Genomic DNA, 22,371 nt, shown 5'->3' on the forward strand with positions numbered 1-22,371 from the left:
ACAAACCTGCATGCAAGAATTTCAAGACGCGCAGTCGTTAACCTGCGCATACTGCTCCTGCCATCTCTACGTCTGTGGGCACACCAAGGCAGGTGGCGAATGCAACGCAAGCGTGATATCTAATTTCCAACTTTTCAACTTTATTTTCGTCCATATCTGAAGTGAATACGAATGGACATGTCAAGAAATAATAACGAATACATCACATGTCAAAGTCACGTAAAATTTACACATTGATCTATAATTATAATATAACTACACTTATAAGGAACATAACAATAAAAAAACAGAAGATCAAAAGAAGAATGTCGGTAATTTAAAACATGTAAGGACAATATTAAAAATTGCAAACCAAAAGACAATCAATAAGCTAGTCATCAATCCAACATTAGTTGAAAAATTCTTGAAGAGAATAGAAAGCGCTGCACAGCAAATAATTTTTTAGTTTCCACTTAAAACGTTAACATTTTTAACGCTTTAGTCACTCTTAGAAAATTTTTCTTTCTTTTAAATACATTTTCGGAGTCCTGTATGGAAATGAAAGGAAATGAATGAATGAAAACAACAAAGATAAGAGTATATGTGTGTAGTATTAATTTGCGTTCAGTGAATTCAGTGGGTTACGTTGGCAATCCTGACTCGCAGAAGTTAACAAGTGAAGTGCAGTGCCGTACATGGCAATTTTTTCAAATTTGAATTAATTTAAAATGCATCGTTTAGAACGTAAAGAACATTCAGTAATGAATAGGAGTTCAAAATCATTGGTGCTTTATTTGTTAATATTATTAATGAGAAGTGGTGATGCATCAGTTCTTGATTGGATCTGGGGAGGATCTCAAGAAAATTTCGATCCTAGGCCAAAAATCGGTGATGTCCCTATTGTGAAGGTTCCTTTTGAAGTAACAACTGAAGACGAGAAATTCCTCCAAGAAGCAAAAAGATACACGAGTTTGGAGTTGTCAGATCTCGACAAATGCCAACATCATGTGAGTAATAATTCATTATAATAATGTGATAACCGATATCATGACAGTTTTTATTATGTTAAAAGAATGAAAAATTTGCAGGTTGTTATGAACATCCGTAATTCATGCTCAGATCTGACAGAGGAGGAACTGGCAAAAATGAGCGTGAATCTACTGAATTGTCAGTCAGCAGTCGAAGGGAGAAAACATTTTCCCTGTACCAGCAGCATGGTAAGTTTTTCAACATTTGAGTTCAATGTTCAATTTATTTACTTTCCGTAAATCCAGATACAGGTAGACACCATAGGATATGGAACAAGTCAAATACAATATAAGTATAATGACATCTTTACAATAAGTCTAATTGAAAAATTAATAAGATTACAGATTACATAAATATAAGTTAATTGTACTTATGCATCACAATTGGAGCCTGTTAACAGAGACAATGTCGATGAGTACATCGCTAATAAGTAATAAAATTATAAATTACATAGATACAAGTTAATTATACTCGTGCATCACAATTTGAGCCTGTTGTCAAAAACAATCTCAATGAGTACATCGTTAACGGTTATGAAATATGTAAGTAAAAGTAAAAGCAAGCATCAATCTCCATTCATATGGAATTCATAGATTCCAACAAGGGAGACTTGTGAATACAATAAATTACGGTCAAAAACGGCAAGCAGGGCAACAACAACATAGATAAAAATATTCTTCCAATGAGTATAATTTGTTGATAGGATAATGGCTCTTCTTTGGGTGGAGGGTGAGTAGCAGCCAGCAGACTACCTATATTGGTGGTTTGATAATTTACTGAAATAATCCCTCCACATAAATTGTTTTCTGTGTTAATTTTAGGTTAGGTTAGTTTTTAGTGTAGATTAATATTTGTCTAAATATTTTGTTTAAAGAATCTAAAAGGAGATAATGATGTTTTATTTTGTGTGAAAAAGGACACAAAATTCATTCATGGTGTGAAGAATTCCTTTTTTCTTTCTCTTTCTCTCATAGAAGACTTGGTTCAAATATAGATGGCTTGAGTATCATCTAATATATGTAGCTAAAATTTGTCTATTGTGACTGATGCCATAAAACCATATTGCTATTCTTAGGGTAAGTTGAGTCTGAATTGCTTGGTATTTAGACCATAATTGGCAGTTATATCAGCCTTGGATGATAAATGAGAAAAATGGAAGCCTTTGATGGGCTGAAAAATGGCAAGGGAAACTGAAGTTGTTGAAGAAAGTTTTCCCTACTGCAACTTTTTCATGACATATTGCATATGAACTGGCCTGATATTGAACCTAGGCTGCTGCGGTGAAACTAGAAGCCCATACTAGTCTCTTAAGACAAAGACATACTGTTCTCTCAGATATGGAAGTACTTAGTTCGTCAGACTGGAATGCCTAACCCTTTGAAGTCTGCTTCATATTCATATTGTCATGTGTAGGGGGGTACAGATGACAAAAATAATGGGTTCTAGATCAGATGATTTGATTTATTGGCACTTCAGTTACAAGTTCACTTAATCACACCTAGTTATAATACTATCGCTAGTCTACACACTTTCAGTTCACTGTTACACACGCACTAGAGTTCTCTGTCTTCACTAGTCATCTCCTGGCAATGGATCACAACACAGAAACTAGCACTTCAAATTCCTATGGAGTCTTCTTGCCATTTCTTGTTCAATCACCTTGGAACCTTCGAACTTGACTAAACATTCATCTACTACTCCCTCCTCCACCTTACTGCTTGCTTGCTTCTGCCGCTTAATTCTCCTTCCTAGGAATTCTGTACACTTATATAGATGCAGCATGGACACACATCACAGAAAATACATGTCACGTGTTCACTATCCAGCCAGTCCCTTGTCATGGTGGCTGGACCCACAGAAAAAACGTCACATGACCTCAACTCACTATTGTGTTACATCACCACGGGCACAGAGAAAACACTGTTCCAGTATTGTTGGTCATGTGCGTGTTGCGGGTGTTGCCTAGCAATATACGAGGGGCGTTCAAGTTCTAAGTTCTCCAATTTTTTTTCTCAGGACTGGGAGCAGATAGACACATGCGGTTTAGTTTAATATACGTGTGCACCCTTTGTGAATGTGTGACAGAGATAACAGCACTGTATGGCACACAGAACTCTAGTGGCGGCCGCAAGCGTGAGGAGTGTTTTTGATACTTAAAATGGCGACGTTTACGTTACAAGAACAGCGAGTAATCATTCGTTTTCTCCACTTGCGTGGTGCCAGGTGATGTTGACATGTGATGAAGGCATGAATGGGACTTTCTTTTCATCAATTGTGACAATGGATGAGACATGTATGCTGTTTTTCAATCCTGAAACGAAGCGCCAGTCAGGTCAATGGAAGCTCACAGACTCACCGCCTCCAAACAATTTTGGGTAAGCGCCAGTGCTGGAAAAATGATGGTGGCCATGTTTTGGGAGAGCGATGGCGTAATCCTTACTCATTGCGTTCCAAAGGGCACTACGGTGACAGGTGCATCCTACCAAGATGTTTTGAAGAATAAGCTCCATCCAGCACTACGAGAAAAACGGCCGGAAAAGGCTGCACGTGTGCTCTTTCACCAGGACACTGCACCAGCGCATCGGGCATACGCGATGCAGCAGTTTCTTCGTGAAAACAACCTTGAAGTGGTTTCTCATGCTCCCTACTCACCTGACCTGGCTCCTAGCGATTTTTGTCTTTTCCCAACGATGAAAGACACTCTCTGTGGTCGCACATTCACCAGTCATGCCGCTATTGCATCAGCGATTTTCCAGTGGTCAAAACAGACTCCTACAGAAGCGTTCGCAGCGGCCATGGAATCATGGCGTCGACGTTGTGAAAAATGTGTATGGCTGCAGGGAGATTAGATTGAAAAGTGACAAAAGTTTTAAATTTTTTGAATGATTATTGTGTGAGAAAAAAAATCGGAGACCTTAGAACTTGAACGCACTACGTATTTACAACTTCAGCTCCTACATTACAGTAAATGCAATGAATCTTTATTACAAAGACCTGACACCTAATGTTCTTTAGGGGAATAATTACTGTTTATTCTGAAAATCATACAAAACATAAATACACTGTGTTGGCAAAATGCAAAGGTCCTTTAAATCTTAAATCAGGTGTGCATATAGTTACCATTCGGCTCTAAAGGGTTAAATGAAATGTCAATAATGTATCCTTTAAGAACAGAGTAGATTGGGGATGGGGAATAGGACATTTAAAATATCCCACTTCAGGGTAGGCAGCCATGTTTTAACTTAGGAATTACTATATTTGTATGACGGGAACACTCAGCCAAATGGACTGCGCATGTGTGCCACCACAGTGATGTGACACCCAGCAGGTAAGGGTTGGAGATTGGCTCAGATGGACACATTGGTTCTAGCAACACAATGTAAAAGACAGAATGAGTATGTCAGAACTGCAATTTCAGAGCCTTCGAGAGTGCACAAGTTCAATGGATCCAGTTGTGTGGAATACATACCATCTGATGAACAACCGAGCCAGGGCCGTTTGTTATGCTGCCAGAAACCAGCAGTTCCGAGCTCTGTCAGAGATGACAGTCAACAAACTCATGGACACTGCACACAGTCAGCTCAACATGATGAACTCTCTCAAGGTAAAAGAATAAAGAAAATTAAATATTACATTTGGTTAACCATGGAACGTGTGGTTTTACATTAATTGATTCTAAGCGATGGAAGTCACAGATAAGAAGACAAGTTTTTTGCTAGTTACTGAACTGAAAGGTTCATTCTCCTCCTCCATGGTTTTGTATCAGTAAATTTCTATGGGGTGGAGTTGTTAGTCCCACACCCAACTCATAAACTGGAGAATCAGGAACTATACTTTGTCAGGCATGGGTAGTTCTACCAGGAGCTTATGCTCCCACCAGCATAGCTCTCCAGGTCACTGGGGCATGAAAACCTCTCCACGATGAGGTAATAGTCCTCGAGGAGGTAAGGTTCAAGGTTGTAACCTCAAACATTGACCACACCCAGGTCACAGCTGTACAATCTGTTTCTATAAGCTCCTTCATGTTATTCTTACATATGTCCTAGAAATTAAAGAAAAAACTTTACATACAGGGTTGCATCTGTCAGAGTACAAGGGGCACTCTGTCACATTATCATGTCCAGTTTCGATGTACCTCATTAAAATAGAAGCCTACAGATTAACATTTTAATTCACTTTCTGTTTATTTTATGGAATACAAAAGCCAAAATATTGTACTTTACATGCATGCATTAACTTCCTGTTGATGAACAATGTCTCTGGGACATTTTGGAATTTACTCTTAACACCTTATGATCAAGAGATAGTAACTTTATGCTAATCTATATTGCAGGAAGGCCAGGAGAAGTTGGAGTCACTGACAGCCAGTACAATGGAATCTGTGTCTCATGGCCACCAGTCCCTTATGGATCAGCAGGAGAAGTTAAGAGTTACACAACATAACATTCATGATTTTGTAGCCCTGAATTTGCGAGAGCTGACACGAGAGAAAGCATTGATAGCATCAGGTCACCGCGAACTTGCCAAGATGATGGATGATGTCAGAAACAAATTAGGCGAGTATGATTTGGCAATTTGGATTGCTCTATTAGAGAATTCTCCGCCTTAAATGAGATGCATGTATTGGAGTAATGTGTAACACACTTGCTTCATGTGTAGGTTGTCCTGTGTTCTACAGTTTATTTTTCTTGAACAAATTTGAGGAAAACCATGAGAAACATAGTCCATAGGTGGTTTTCTGACCAGTATTGAACCTGGTATGTCACAAATATTTGTATGTATCATATGACATTGTCAGTAACATTGACTATACACTGTTGATTGAGCGGGTGACAAGAGAATAATAATTGGAAGGGATGTGAAAGGAAACAACTGTGGCCCAATTTAAGGTACTGACACATGCCAGCCTCTGCAGTTTACTAAGTTCAGCCCTCCTGATTTTCTTTTTGACACCCTGGGCCACAACACTACAGCATCATACATACTGATGGACTCTTACTATTGCCCTCTATAATAATGGTCTTGTTTGTGTGTGACAGATGAGGCGAGTTCAGATCTCAGCAGCCAGGCGAACGAGCGCCGTGAGAATCACAAGCAGCTGCTGGAAGATCTGGACACTATTCTGGACCATGTATCTCTCATCTGTCAGAGGATTGGTAAAATTGCTTCATGTGTTTACAGGAGCTTACTACTAGACCCTGTTCTGAGCTAGATGAATCTAATTAACATCATTAATAACCAAACCTCTCCATTTGTGTCTCTTCCCAAAGTTTCTCTGCCTTCTCAGTTTCCTCCCATATTCTTCCTTCATGTGATATCTTTCCTAATCTGTTGTTACCACCTCGATCTTGATCTTTTTGTGCATTTTGCTCTTTGTTTAATGTTAAAAAACTTGGGAATTCTAGATTCAGCCATTTCTAAATTGTGCTTCTACCATTTTACTCTAGGGCATGCCATAGCCTAGTTGGTTGATGCACAATTCTACAAGCTGGAAGGTTATGGGTTCGACTTCCAATGAGGTTATTGGATTTTTCAATTTACCTAATCCTTCCAGCCGCATTATGGCCCTGGAGTCAACTCAGCTTCTAACAGAAGTGAGTACCAGGAATTTTCCTGGGGGGTAAAGAGCGGCCAGCGCATAAGGCTGTCAACCTCACTGCCTTCTGTGAGGTGATTGTCTAGAAAATGTGGGAGCCCTGACATCTCACAGACCTATGGCCCTCCATGGCTTGCTACAGGGTCAGCTTTACCTTTTTACCTTACTATCTTACTCTGTTATTTATTAATTTATTTTACAGTTTACTTGTCTTTAAATTCTCTCATTTATTATTCTCCATCTTCTGGTTTCTCCTTCTGTACTTGATAAAAATTACATCTCAGCTATAGTTAATCTGGCAATATCTATCTTTGTTCATGTTCATGATTCTGCACCGTACATTGACATGGGCACATAGTAACTTTTAAATACACACATTTTTGCTCTCTCTTTCATGGCCTGTTTCCAAAGTAGATCCTGACTAATTGGTAAGCTCCTGCTATTGATGTAATACAATGGAAACCCCATCACATATTCCTGAATTTTAGGTTTTTTCTCATTTATATTCAGTTTCAGTGATCCCACATCAGTAGACTTGGTGTTAAATGATCTTCATTTAAAACTTCTCTCAATTTAGTTCGAATCCACTGCCCCTGAAAAAAACCTTAGACAGAGGTTTCACTGTGTTGAGTACTGAAGAACTTGGTCCTCTTGCCATGCATAGCAAAGTATTATCATTATCATTACATTATTACACTTAGCTTACGCCTTGGCCCTGTGGTTGCCTGAGAACCTTGGCCTTCTTTACAAAATATGCCCATTCTTCACTGTTATTTGCTTTTTGCCTTCATTCCTACTTTGAACTCTTGCAAATTATTCATTGCATCTCAGAACTAAGAAGCATTTCATATTCTTGGTGCTAGATCACAGCATGCAGGAGATCCTTGCATGGCATGAGGCAGCAACAGCACAGTACAGTTCAGCACTCTACAAGCTGTCGCAGATCAACGTCACAGTCAACTTCCTCCTGGATCTGCTGGACAAGACCAGACATGTAAGTGTTTGTAGGCACATCCAGTTTGTCCTTATTGATCAGAATGACAGGGTATTGCCAAATTTAAGTTCTGTACATTTTCTTGAAGTATCGAGCAGTGTTTGAGGAAACTGTTCACTTGGAATTAAAATATATAGGCCCTACACACGGCTACATGTGTGCCAACAGGGACTGAGGGGAAAGGCAAAAAGTATTTAAAAAAATAGAGACTTGTCTTCCCCGTTTAAACAAATACTGCCTAAAAATCATGATCACCTAATGTGGCCAGTATGCTTCATTAGATATAGAATGTGATTTGGTGTAAGAGGCTGATGGAGTTGCAAAGCAACTTGTGAAACAATACACACATGGGTGTTGATGTCAACTTTTGGGTATCAGGTATACTGTCCATAGCAGGAAACTGATACATGCATCCCATCCACCTGACAAACATTTCTCTTAGAACATCCTCCCACACGTTGCAGTGTTTATCATGATATACATACTGCCACTTGTGTCGTTGCATATTGTGTCCTTTAGTTCATTTTGTTACTGTTTATGTCTATCTTGATGTTTTATGTCTGTATTTGTGCTTTTCTGTTGGTGGCCTCATTTGTGAACTGTTTTCTAGGAACTGGATGAGCGCCTGGGCTGGCTCACCAACCTGATGGGGGACACTGGCAACCAGCTGGATCACCTTTACAGCTGTGTACTTCACTTTCTGTACCTGATTGCAGGAATGATCACTGCAGCATTTATCAGAGCTCCAACCATCACACGTGTTTTCCTCCTCCTCATCGCGCCTCTGAACCTTGCTGTCACATACAATCATGGGGACACAGCCGCCCTTAACTTCTCATCCATGACCATACTCATTTTAGCATCAACAGCAGGTAAGTGTTACTGAGATCACCTCACTGTTTGGTTATGTTGGGTTATATTTACAAGAGACACAAGCACAGTGGTGCCTACTTATGGAGTTGGCAGTCAAAAAGACAAATGCAGAACCGCCACTGCCATACTGAATCTTAAACCCCAAAACCAACACAGATTCATTTTCTGCAGAGTCAGTGTGTGTATGATCAGCCTGCTGAGATATGAACCCAAGACTTCCTGAACCACCTGAATGATAAGTTTGGTGGATCTTTTTTTGTGCCCTAGAACAGTCAATTTGCCACTGTTTATAATGGTGCTTTTTTTTCCCCTGTGCAGTCCACTACATGATCCAGAGAGTGCTACATTACTGGGCACCCAGACAGGCTAGACCCTTGTACAGTCTTGATGGCAGCCAACCACAGCCAATGACCAATGGGTTCATTCCTAACCACTTATCACCTGTGAAGCCTATTGCTCTTGTGCTACCTCAGAGGAGCATCATAGGCAGGCTGCAGCTTTTCATGGGAAACTTGTGCAGAAGGCTGAATTGTAAGTTGGGTCCAGAGGAGCACAGTCAGTCAGTGCTAGTCACAGAATATTTCAATTCATATTTCTGTCCCCTTGCAGTTCTTGCAAGCAGATGGACTGGTCCCACAGAGTCAGTGTCACCTGCTGTCTCATCCAGAGAGGACACTCCAAGGCCTGATGAAAGAGAACACATCCCGACTCCTATGCCTGACAGAAACCTAGGTGAAGGCTCAGGTGACAGTGATGAGATTGCCTTTGGGAAGTACCATTTCACAGAGGTGAGGCCAAGCTTCTCTTCATGTCATGTTACAGTTATATGAAACACAGAATATGTCTTTGAAGTTTCATTGGTCTCCCAGCGGAGAACTGTTTGGTATCATACATCCAGGGGAGCCCTTGTTTAATGTTCTTTGTTTTAACCTTTTCACCTATTTAACATTGAATTTTGATGATTAAAAAAAATCCGTGGCTTCAGTCTGCAAGTGAATTATACTGACCAAGTGACAGCCGCTTGTCAGCGAATTTACTGCCAACTTTAGCGGCGGACAAAGGGTGTCATGTGGTCAGCACAACGATTCCCCACGGCTTTTAATTTCTGTTTTCTAGACTGGAGCCACTACTTTTCCATTCATATAGCTCCTCCATTATCCTCACAAGGCTGAGTGGACCCCATTCCAGACCCACTTACTTACTTACTTACTTACTTATTTACTCACTCATGGAGCTGAGCCCTTCTGGAGGAGCCGCCAATTCTGCAGCTACTCAAGAATTTCCCAGCATCTTATGGAACCCGAAGGTTCATTACTGTGTTCACAAGAGCCCTCCACTGGTCACTATCCTGAGACCAGATCTATCCAATCCATACCATCCCATCCCATCCTATCTCTCCAAGATCCATTCTAATATTGTCCACCCACCTACGCCTTGGTCTTCCCTGTGGTCTCTTTCCTTCTGGCTTCCCCACCAATATCCTATACACATTCCTCGTCTCCCCCATTCGTGCTACATGGCCTGCCCACCTCATCCTCCTTGACTTGATCATTCTAATTATACTTGGAGAAGAGTACAAGTTATGAAGCTCCTCATTACACAGTTTTCTTCAACCTCCTGTCACTTCACTTCTCGTTGGTCCAAATACACTCAACACCCTGCTCTCAAATACCCTCAGTCTATGTTCCAGACCCATTACTTCTCAGAAAATCTGATAGTCCTGGATCTGTAGCCAGGAACTCTGACCACATAGGCAGTTGAATTTTGATGACTGCAAGTCAGTAATCTCAGTGCTAAATTACCTCTGTTTAGTATTTTCATTTTATTGTTCAGAGTCACTTGTAGCTCTGTAGCATTGTATCATATTGCATAGGATCAACAGAAATATAGAAATGTCCTGTCACACACACTATATTCTCTTAGCAGGCTCTGCACAATGGGCAGCATATTTTGGCATATGAGGGGGTGCCCAAAAGAAACTGAACTTATTTTTTTTTAACTTATTTATTCAAATTTTGAGCTCAAACCTGCAAAGTAGATAATCGATGCACAGATAATTGGGGGTGTACTGTATATTGTAAATTTTATGTGAAATGGTTCCACCCATTAAGACTGTTGTACTACATGTATGTTATGCCATTTTTTGATAGGGCTATGCATACTCCAACAATTGCAGCAGCGACTTCCCTCGTGTTCGAACTGGCATATCACCAACACTAAAGCAGCGCTCTTCCACACCGATCTCCCCACCCACACCCATGCGCACCTTGTCCCGCAGGTGAGTTATTGTCTAAATGACGAGTCACATTTATTAGTTAAGCAGTTTTAACTTGTTTATTGTAATTTAAATTCATTAAATTATATTTATGTACTTTTGGTAACTTTTTTGTTTCAAAGAATTATGTGTTTTAGGAATTCTTAACACTAAGATGGTTCTTCCTTGCTGACAGGATTGTTTGCCTTTATAATGACTAATCTGTAAAATCAACAAAAGTTTAATACTGGGGCCATCACTGTTGTTCCCATTATTTGGTGCAGCTGTTCTGATCCAAATACATGTGACTGTCATTTATACATGGCAATTACATTCCTGAAAATTGCTGTGTATAAGGAAAATACATAAAATAGGAAGTGCACAACCACAAGCCTTTTTTGAAAAGGGCATCAGGATGCTTCCAGAACATTGGAAAAAATGTGATAACTCCGGGGGGGAGTACATTGAAGACTGACATGTGCAAGTAAGTGTTTGGCAATTATAGTTTAAAAAAAAAATCAGTCCCACTCATATTTGAACCACCTTGTACATTCCCTCAAAACAAAAAGCTCTTCAGGTTATGATGGAATAACAAGTAAAATTTTAAAAGTTTGTGCATCTCTAATCGGTAGCCCAGTAACTCACATCTCTAATCACTCGCTATCTATGGGAATCTTTCCTGATCATCTTAAGATTTCAGTAGTAAGACCACTATTTAAAAAAGGGGACAAGACTAGTATGTCAAACTACAGGCCAATTTCACTGCTAACTACTTTCTCTAAAGTACTCGAAAAAGTTATGGACAATAGGTTAAAGCCATTATTTTCAGAGTAACAATACAGAGTTAGCCTAAAAAAATAGACACTTTCAAAATTTTACAGAAAGAAGAGTTTTAATAGCATGGCTGAGATACTTACATGGTTTGAAAAGTACTCCCTGAAGTTTACATGGGTAAGTTACAAGTGTTCTATATATGACCCTTTTGTAACACGACAAATATCAATGCAATAGTCTAGTGCTTCCCAAATGCTTCTTAGCATACCCACGTCAACAGTTGCAGCAGCTACTGTGATGCATTGTTTAAGAACGTCCACACTTGTAGGGAGGGGAGGAACATAAACTCTGTCCTTTATGTAGCCCCATAAGAAGTAGTCACAGGGTGTTAAATCCGGACTTCCTGGTGGCCAACATTTAAGAGCCATGTTCTGGGCAGTTGGACATCCAATCCAACGCTGAGGCAATTTTTCATCCAGGTAATTTCTAACTTCAAGGTGCCAGTGCCTCACTGAAAATAACAAAATCCTCCGTCACTCATTCTGTATGGACATGCAGCAACGGAATGAAGGAAGTAATGATTTCCTTAACCGGCTAGTTTTCAGTGACAAATCAACGTTCCACATTAGTGGTATGTCCAACTGCCCAGGACATGGCTCTTACATGTTGATATTTGTCATGTTACAAAAGGGTCACATATAGAACACTTGTAACTTACCCATGTAAACTTCAGGTCATACTTTTCAAATCATATAAGTATCTCGGCCATGCTATTAAAACTCTTCTTTCTGTAAAACTTTGAAGGTGTCTATTTCTTTTAGGCTAACCCTGTATACTAGTCCCAGAACAGTTGAGCTATAGGAAAGGAATTTCCATTGAAAATGCAGCCTCTAAGTTAACAGACAGTGTTGAAATCTATTAATCAAAAAATGCATGTTGGTGGAATATTCTGTGACTTGGCAAAAGCTTTTGACTGTGTAAATCATGAAATTTTATTATCTAAATTACATTCTTTTGGTTTTCAATGAACAATGTTAAGTTGGTTCAGATCCTACCTAACAGATAGAAAACAAAAGATTGAAATAAAATGATCAAATTCAATTCAAAGTACCTACTCAAACTGGGGAATAATAAAACATGGAGTTCTGCAGGGATCAATTTTGGGGCCTTTGGTTTTCATAATTTATATAAACCTCCCTCCTACACTAAGGACTTCATTAATACCTACACTATTTGCAGATGACACTATTTTTTCGCACATGAGTAAATGGTTTCCTGCAAACAAGCTGTCCCTGAACCTAGAAAGAACAAATGTAATAACATTTATAACAAAAAACTCACCACAATATCCATTACACATAGGATATAATGATAAATATATAGAAGAGCGAATAAACACAAAATTCCTTGGCCTGCAAATTGATAATCATTTAAACTGGAACAGCCATATCAATCAGTTGATTCCAAATGTAAGTAGAGCATGAAGAAAGTTGTCTTCTGGGTTTAGGCACCGTGTATTCTTCGTTTTGGCCGACGTTTCGGAGGAACGTAGCGCCTCCATCTTCAGAGCAGTTGAATAGCTGCGGAGAGCAGTAGCTGTGGTGATAGGATGTGGAAGGTGCTGCTTATATACGAAGTAGGCAGGGGGGNCTTCATAAACCAATTGTTAACCTATCATGCTTTCAAAAAAGCGCAGATTATGCTTGGATCAAAATTTTTAATAACCTGCCATCAGACCTCAAAGGTCTTATGAATGAAAAGGTATGATTTAAAATAGCACTGAAACAATACTTAAATACACATTCATTCTACTCTGTTGATGAATACCTATTGTCTAGAAAATAACTTATGTACCTTTAAATAGCCCTGTGTGTAGTCACTGTGTATTCTTGGTTTCTCTTGTGTGAGAACTCCATTGGGACTGTACATATGTTTTGTATTTATATGACATATTCAACATCCTACAGTCATTTTGGATCCATGGAATGCAATGCAATATAATATAGTATAATGTAATTAGCTTAACTGGTTTCATGGGTATCCCAAACTCTATCAGAATATTGCACAATACTTCCCTCCTAACTGAATCACTCCTTACTGTAAAAAATAAAGTTGTTATGAAAATTCTCAAGAAGTCTCGAACCTAGATGGATTCCTTGGATAAATGATGTGTGAAAATACAGATTAAAAAGCATTATAATGAATGTCAACCATACTGTACTACAAAAATTGAATTTTTAAATCTTGTTTAGTGACATTCTGAAGTGTCTTGTTTGTCTGGGTTAATCTAAAATTTTGATTTGGCTTCCTTGTTTCAATTTTCATTGGTGTCACATATCTTGTTATATGTGTCCTCTTACATTTTTTGGTTCCACCCAATAACTTTCAAATCAGATAACAACAGTGGTTCTTCTGCTTGGAGTTCTCCCATTTACCTCAGTTCCACATTTTCACACTGCATAGCGATGAGCATTTCCTCTTCCTTTACTGTATACATTTATCAGTCACCATATTTTTGGTATCCTTACACTCTTAACAATTTGCCTTGCCTTGTTCTCCACAGTGGAACACCTTCTCACCCTGTATTACCAAGACCAGTATGCCGTGCTATCTGTCGGAATGGTCAGCAGTGTCGCAGCAGTGCATCTCTGGGCAGTGATGTGTGTCGGAGACACACACCTTTGAATCATCGTTTTGCCGATACTGAAAGTTACTGAAGGTGCTTCCATACTCCAGATGGTCATACTGTTTAACACTGGTACAAGTTCCTGTCACAACATCTGAAATACATAGTTGAGCTGACACACATACTGGACATTTTCTGTTAACTTTTTCTGATTAAAGAAATCTGTGTTGGTAGCTAGGCCCGCTTTTGTTGTCTGGAAAAAGCATGAAATCTGCTCTAATGGATCCCATTATATGCAGCTAATCTTCACCCTGGTTTCAGGGATGATGGAAAATGCCCCGTATATTTGTTAGTTTAATCACACCTTCATCCCTTGTAGCAGTTACAGTAAACCTTCGCTAATCCAGGTTAACTGGGAGAGAGATGTCATCCAAATTAAGCGATAATCCAGATTAGTGAAGCAAAAGGTAGCTTTAAAAGAAAGAAAAATTTAGAACATCAATTAATGGAAAAATAAATGATATAAGTAGTGCTGATGAAAATAAATAAAAAATATCACTGTAGAACCTTTATTTGAAAACTGTAAAAAGACAATACATGTATTCATTCATTGATAGAAGACTCAGAAGTTGTACTTGTTTTTGAACGTAATAATGCAGGTTTCAAGAAACTGTCAAATTTTGTCTGAACAGACAAGTGAATCCTATGCCTTCCAAAATGCTGTATGTCTTCTAAAGTATTGTCAGGATTTAGATGCAACTATAGACAGGATATGGATTGTTGAATAGATTTCCTAACCACCTATAGGTCATAACTACAAATAACTATAACACTATCACTGATTTCCACCCTCTACAAATCACTACATGCTGATCTCCAGCCTGCAGCATCTTCAGTTTATTAGTTTATTTAAGAATCTGCTGCCCTAGCAGTGGGTGTGTAGAGGCAGATAGTGTTTTGGAAGAGTAAAATTAGGTGATAAAAATTGATACCCATCATGGATGGAAAATTTATATTCTTGACTCAGCACGGTCTTTGTCTTAAGATTATATATTATTTTTGCATTTCAGAAGAGGATATGTGGACCTAACTGGGATGAACAGATATCAGAACTGAGAATATTGCATAAAGAAGTACCCTTCAGCTACCACTAGGGTAGGACTGGTAGAAGTGGATCATAGATAAGTAAAGTAAAAGTAGATGTATCCCTGTTAACAGGCCATGGAGGCCCATAGATGGTAGTAAGGTTGTCAACCTTACATGGCGGCTGCCCTTCACCCCCAAGAATATTCCTGGTACTCATTTCTGTTAGAGTCTGAGTCGACCCCAGGGCCATAGTGCAGCTGGAAGGATTAAGCAAATTGAAAAAATCCACCTCATTGGGATTCGATCTCGCAACCTTCCGGCTTGTAGCATAGTGCCTCAACCAACTATGCTACCATGTGCCCATGCACATAAAATTCTTGTGAAAGAGGATATTGCAAAAATACATATATAAGACAGTAACATGAAAGAAATATTTGGAAAACTTGCATCTTTCTTCAGAGTTTCTATTCATTCTGATTGACTAGCAGAAGTTGCAGATTAATCAATCACACAACTTGGACAGTGTCAATCTTTGTAATTTTAATTTTCAAATAAAATGTTAAAACTCTTTGATCATATTTATTTACTCCTAGTTCATTTAAAGACTCTTCCAGCTCCTGTGATTACACAGCATTGGATGATGGACCGAACAGTGAATAATGAACTTGGAAAGATGTGGCAGGGAACAGTGACAACCTAATTTGAGGTGCTGTTGCAGTATCTGCTTGGAGAGAGTGAGAAAATCCATGGGCAACTTCAATCAGTCAAGACACTCTCCAAGCCAAGATTTAAACCTAGGACCTCCCAAATATGTATGAGTGCTAATCACTCAATAACAATATTCATTAAACTCTGTAACTATGTCTATGATCTGCCTACATGCCTAAGAATACTGATTCATTACTTATCAGGACTAAGTTGGAAGCCAAAACAGATTTTGTGCACCATGGCTATTTCATTAAGTTGTGATAGTGTCCCTCCCACCTCAGAAGTTTCCATTCTTGATGTATTAGTATAGACAGTAGGTAGATGAAATGTTCAGAATTGAGGTTTGCCTCTGGCTGCATGTCATTCATAACAAGTTTCATAAAATTCTGTTGATACTGAAGTTACTCGAAAGTAGGAAACAGAGCTTCTTCCAATCTGCTCATATCTACTTTGTCACATATTCCAGAATCGGGTCTCTACTTTTGTCTAGTAGTAACTATACGAAATTTGGCCACTGTTCTGAATATTATTCACCCATTCATTTTCTGCTGTAACATCAATTACTTTAGTATCTCTTTTAAATTTATTTCTCTTATGACTTCTCGTTTGTCTACCATGTAAATCAGAGCTTGTGTAGCTCAGGCAGTACTGTGACAAGGCCAAGCACTGGCCGACCAGAAATTGCAGTCCCACTTATCTCCATTTTGTGCCAAGGTTAAGAATGTGTGGAGTTATATCTCCACTCCTCTATATGTCTTGCCTTACTATATAAAGTCAAATTCTAAACTTCTGATAAATTGGTCCCAACTTTCGTCTCTACCCTTTAAGTTGGCTTGTTACCACATTTATTTTCACTGTGCGCTGTTTTTTATTTTCAGCTGTTGAGTTTTGCAATGTTTTTATATTATTAATCACTACCTTTTTCATAATTTACACCATGTCTCTTAGGGCCCCCATACACACACACAGTTTGGCCTCCAGTTCGGCCTGCACAGTTGAAGACTGAAAGGCAAAACTGACGTGTGTGGTGCGGCCGGCCAGTCATTTGGACTGTTGGCCTGTGGGAAACCCGTCAGTCTGTCAGTTCTGCCTGCAGGACCGTAGCACGTGACGTGCGTGACTCAACATTATAGGCTGGAAGACCGTGATTGTGGCATGAAGCCTGCCGCTTTATCTGTGCATGTATGGGGAGGAAAGGGGGTAAACTGTCACAGTCTTGCCTGTAAGGTCGATTGGAAGGCCAAACTGTGTGTGTATGGGGGGCCTTAGAGAATTATCATTTCTTATTTGCAGACAGGTGGGCACTGGCAGGGAAAGTAAACCCTGCATCTCCCCTTTCTCCAGGATTTTTCTGGGGGGAAAAATTGAGGTTGAAAGAAAGAAGNCTGGTCTGTCAATGCTTACATCTATCAATACTTTGTCTTGCAATAATAGACCTTAAAAATCTCTTCTCTGCTATTAGAACAATTTTCCTTCAAACCATCTTTGAGGGATATTAATCTTTGTAGATACCAAAAATATATGAGCCTTTGTATTCTCTTCTATGTGTTATTTATATGTTTAATTTTTTCTTATTAAAAATTATATAATCTGCTATACTTTTGATATGCTGTTGAACACTTAATATATTTACTTATAGACAACCAAAAACTGTTTTTTTAAATAGAAGACACTTGTGTCAGATATTTTAAAGTTTTAGTTTAGAAACTACAGAAAGTTACAAAAATATTTTTTAAGCAAAACATTCTACACAGTTCTTTCTGCAAACCTAAAGCTCCACATAAAGGGAAAACAATTCCTGAAGAAACTGTTGTGAAAAATTGGGCTAAGTTTAATACAGGCTTTTGAAACTTTCTCCTTTCTAAAGATAGAATTTCTGAAAAATGAATGTCAATAATTAATAGTTAATTTTGGAAACAAGTACAAGCCTGATGGAACCAGGTTCATTGAATAGGTTCTGAATCACATAACAAATACACGTCCTCTACAAATATACATAATATAAGCATGTTTAAGTCTCTGAATATTACAGTGTGATAATACTGCTAGTTTATCATACATGAAAGACTAAATAAAATAATGGACTTGACTTTAAGCATGCTTGTGAAAATATACTAAACATGATGAAACTGCAATTGCTGTGTACAGTGAAACACAACCCATTCATCATCATTATTATTATTATTGGAGGGGGTGGGTTTCCTCATGCACCGCGACTAATAGTCTATTGTACGTCCCCCTCTGATATTCTACCAGTCTCCATACCCTGCCGGTACTGGTGCTCGCTATCAGCCCCGTTCAGCCAGTGAGGCTGACTGCGGTACCTGATGCTTCCCCATCTACCGGAGGCACTGGAAACTACTTGGGCAGGAAACTTTTTGCCTAATTTAGCTCAGAGGTCTCCTAGAGACATGAGGATCTTTTACGTGCCGTAAATCTACGACACGGGACCCACGGCTTAAAGTCCCTCCCAGAGGACTTGTTCCCTGAATTTTTCCGCCTTTAAAAAGTCCACGACCTCCGCCGGGTTTGAACCTGCATGCCTTGAGTCATGAGGTGGGAACATTACCCCTAGACTACGGAGGCCGCTACCCATTCATCATATCTGCAGCCTTCTCTCCAGTGGTGAACCAAATACTAAGCTCTCGGATTCATAGCACTGAATTTACTCTCCAGACAAGAAATCTGTGTTGAGACATCTACACTTATCTTACCTTGGCACCAGATGGAGGCAAATGATCAACTTAATGCTCAGACTGTTTAACTCCGCATAGATATCTATTGGATAGGAAACTGGGTGGCCCCAAAACTAGTCTGAATATGAGGATAACAAGAATAATTCTTTACAATTCTATACAAGACTCACTTACTTTATATTTCATGTTGGTATTTACAAATCTTCTGTTGTACTGTGCTCAGCCTTTCACCTGTTTTGATTTTTGTGTACAGCACAGGAAAAAAAGAAGGGAACATCCAGATTCCCTCTTGTCTGTGCTCTGCTATGTGTACCTTTGCTTTGACAATGTCTATATTCACCTTGCTTTCAAATACAGTACATTATCAACACACACCCATGTATTGGTCTAGATCCAACACATTTGGCACAATATGATTTATAATTCTTCCTTTTCAATTATATATGTAATTAACAGGAACACATACTACAGTCTGTCTGTTTCACTAAGTACCACTTGAATTCAAATCCAGTACTTAACATATATAGATGAAATGAGACATACAGTCTCAAAAATGTTTTGTATTATTTTGTATAAAATCATGATAAACTGATACAAAGACCATAATTACAAATATATAAACAATGTTGACCTATTTCTATATTTTATTCTGTCACCACAATGGGTAGTATGGACACACCACGCACTGTGGTGACAGAATAAAATAAAGAAACTTCACACAAAATGATGCTATTTCTAATCTTCACTTAATAATTCATTACAACTATCATTAGAAATTTAATCTCTCTTCTCCATGAATGGCCATATTAGCGAACAGACTTAGTTACCCATTATATTGAGCACTTCCTACAATTCCAAAAAACAGATTTTTCACAATTTGTCTTCAAGCACATGAGATAACATCATCCATCACACTTTTTATAATTAATACATGCTTGTGCCTTTTACAAATATATATCCATTAGCTGTAACAAAATTTAATATTGGTGGATATTCTGCAGCTTTTACAACTTGTCATCTCAAAGGTCTGAAATACAATAGCATTTTAATGAAGATGTAAAAATTGAAATTTTATCAGCAGGATGTACAAACAAAATGAAATTAATGCATGGCAAAATTTCAGATTGAAATTACATGAACTACAAATATTTAATATACTAGCAATTTTATTGGTTGGTGCGATGCATTCAGGTGATTCACCCATAATATTGGAAATCACAAATTTTGACTTCTAAGTATGGCAGAGATCATGGCAGTGATACTTATAACAATTTTATGCATTAATTTTATTTACTGCCTGTTCCACTCAAACATCACACTTTAATGTGAACCCTTAAAATGAGAAACAAATGTAAAATCCAACCAAAGAATATGAAATTTTAAGAAGTATTTGGGTGAAAACGAGAGAGCATAGAATTATTATAGATCAAATTTTTACAGAGAGTTAAAAATCTGTTAGAATTATTACAATGGTTTTGCCATGTAAAATGAATAAATAGAACATGAATACCAAGAAGGGATTAGAATTAATATTTAATGAGGGGGGAAAAAATACAGTACATCCAGAAGAGCGGTTAAGCAAGGTAGTGGAAGATGTCTGAAGAGAAGAAAGAGCTGGCAAGAAAATGAAAAGTAAAGAAAGTGGAAACATTATGTCTACTGACCTAAATAAAATATAAAATGCAATACAAAATGAAGATAACATGATATTACTTTCATTAACATGATCTTAATTCTATGTTTCACTGCCAAAACTTAAAATTCTCAATGATAATGACCACAATTTGATGTACAATGCGGTCACATTTTATGCGAATCTGAAATAGTGGGATATAAAAATTTTAATAAAGTCTCACTCTATGCACAAAGTTTGAAATATTGCAAAACCCAAACAATTCATCAAGCATCATGTTGCGTGTTCTAAAACTTGTCTTGAATTATGCAAGGCCTTCAGGAATGCATCCTCATATAAAATGCAAATGCACTGTTATATTTTCCTTTCACACAACTCTCATTTATGTGCCATCTCAATGACTAGAAATGACTAGCATGTTAAAAACAAAGCTTTTTATATGTAACATTCAGTAGTTATAACAACAACCTAGGTTTCTTATAGATTTCAGAATTTCATGGTGGTTCAGTACTAATGTGGATCCATTTTCTGCGTAATGGCATCATACAGACTCATGAAGCTTTTTCCATTTTCAGTGAGCTCTACAGCCTACATCGATATAGTGTCATTATGCACAAACAGGATCCTTATTAAACTATGGCATCTCCATGTGCAGTGTCATTTAGTTCTGAGGGTTCAAAATTTGTTCATTATGCATTAAGATTTATACAGTTTGCCCGTTAGTATCAAACATCTAAAATGATGTCTATTTCAAAATAACTTAAATGGAACTACTTTCAACTCTATGGTGAAGCTTCTAAGGCCACAAATATTGTATTCTTTCTCAGGTTTGAGATGTCACTGTACCTATCTTATGCAATAACATCCATTTTGTGAGTTTATCAGCCTGACAAAAATGGATGAGCTCGTTTCAGTAGTATATAATGCGACTGACTATGCCTTATAAAAGACTAATATCAAATGAAAAAATATAGAATAATCTTAATTAAGTTTCTTAGGAACACAGCAAGAAACAATGTTAAAGTAACAAGTTATTCAGATTAACTTTCGTTTCACTCCCTATAACAATCAATTACTGAACACTATGATATTTAGATTAGAATTAACACCACACCGTTGTCTTCTTCGTCGCTGTCATCATCATCATCATCATCACCTTCAAAAGCAAGTAATTCAGCGGCTTTCTGATATAATCTGTTCATAGCATTAGGCATTGAAGATGATCAGCTTGATGATCAAAATGTTGCACCACGTACTACTGGCAATGCACTAGAATGGTCCTGATTTCCATTTATTTGTCTTTCTTCATCACCACTTTGTAATTTCACAAAAGCTCATCAATATTTACATCCTGTTCTCAATTCTGCATTCAGAAAGCACTGTTGTCCTCTGAAGCAATTATTTTATACAAAAATGCCAAGTCTAAAAGAAAAATATTACCCTAAAATATGTATAAACTGACGTATGTTTCAGTTGCATTACTAATTACAAAGACATATATATTTCATATAAACACAGTTCATATACACTAGCTAATGTTTCTGCTATGACTTTGTGGCATATTCATTCTCAGACTCCAGTTCGTTCTCTGACAAAGACAAAGACCCTCCTACTCGTCTCCTGCGCAATGAAGTTTTCTCAGTCTGGAAATGTAAGAATCACATCCAATTTAATGTATACACCATATGTTAAAATGTATCAAATGAGAACATAAAAGACTTCATTACTACTCAAAATAAAATTGGCACCACCTAATAGCCATGCCTCAACAAAGCTTCTCCAGTGGTAAATTACTTCTCTGTTTTATTTATATATTGTGGGGGGGGTGGATTCAAAACCATCATTTCAGTATTCAAGCTGTGAATTTGAAATGCATGTATTGAGAAAAAGTGTAATTTTGTAATGAGAGGGATTCTACAAATTAATTAATAAGCTAATCCTGCAGAAACTGTGGTAACTGTACTAAGGGGGACCCAAAAATAACTGGAACCGACCTGCTGCGCGCGCATGCTTTGTAGTTACGAGTTGTGCTGCTAGGTGGTGTTAGCTGGGGGTCTCCCGCGACTGTTAGTGAGCTGGCATCAGTCTGAGTTAAGTGGTTTGTCTGTGGTGCTCTGTTGTGT

The 22,371-nt window shown here is 38.1% G+C and overlaps 2 protein-coding genes across 8 annotated transcripts in view; one reads left to right on the forward strand and one right to left on the reverse strand.

The window, feature by feature from the left end:
- Window positions 1-666: 666 nt before the first annotated feature.
- LOC111865152 (protein brambleberry) lies at window positions 667-15,374 on the forward strand. Of its 2 annotated transcripts, none has more exons than XM_023852923.2 (12): window positions 667-986; window positions 1,068-1,196; window positions 4,427-4,612; window positions 5,342-5,564; window positions 6,048-6,164; window positions 7,468-7,598; window positions 8,209-8,470; window positions 8,790-9,002; window positions 9,081-9,259; window positions 10,622-10,749; window positions 14,063-14,257; window positions 15,196-15,374. In XM_023852923.2, the coding sequence occupies exons 1-11, from the start codon at window positions 708-710 to the stop codon at window positions 14,214-14,216; spliced, it is 2,001 nt and encodes a 666-aa protein (XP_023708691.1). In that variant the 5' UTR covers window positions 667-707; the 3' UTR covers window positions 14,217-14,257; window positions 15,196-15,374. The 2 variants fall into 2 exon arrangements, with proteins under 2 accessions (XP_023708691.1, XP_023708692.1); XM_023852924.2 differs by having other exon boundaries at window positions 14,063-14,218.
- A 3,392-nt stretch (window positions 15,375-18,766) lies between these two features.
- Window positions 18,767-22,371, reverse strand: part of LOC111865167 (neuropathy target esterase sws) — a 74,925-nt gene continuing 71,320 nt past the window's right edge. For all 6 annotated transcript variants that reach the window (XM_023852957.2, XM_023852956.2, XM_023852952.2 and 3 more), the window contains one exon: window positions 18,767-21,891. In XM_023852957.2, the coding sequence (XP_023708725.1) occupies window positions 21,793-21,891 (99 nt within the window). In that variant the 3' untranslated portion in view covers window positions 18,767-21,792. The remainder of the gene's footprint in view (window positions 21,892-22,371) is intronic.

Source organism: Cryptotermes secundus, unplaced genomic scaffold, assembly GCF_002891405.2.
Source record: "Cryptotermes secundus unplaced genomic scaffold, Csec_1.0 scaffold178, whole genome shotgun sequence".
In the NCBI taxonomy this organism is placed as follows: Eukaryota; Metazoa; Arthropoda; class Insecta; order Blattodea; family Kalotermitidae; genus Cryptotermes; species Cryptotermes secundus.

Coding starts and splice junctions, on each gene's coding strand:
- LOC111865152 (XM_023852923.2), top strand. CDS start 708: ATGCATCGTTTAGAACGTAAAGAACATTCAGTAATGAATAGGAGTTCA. Junction 9,260..10,621: donor GGAAGTACCATTTCACAGAG/GTGAGGCCAAGC, acceptor ATTTTTTGATAG/GGCTATGCATACTCCAACAA. Junction 10,750..14,062: donor ATGCGCACCTTGTCCCGCAG/GTGAGTTATTGT, acceptor TGTTCTCCACAG/TGGAACACCTTCTCACCCTG.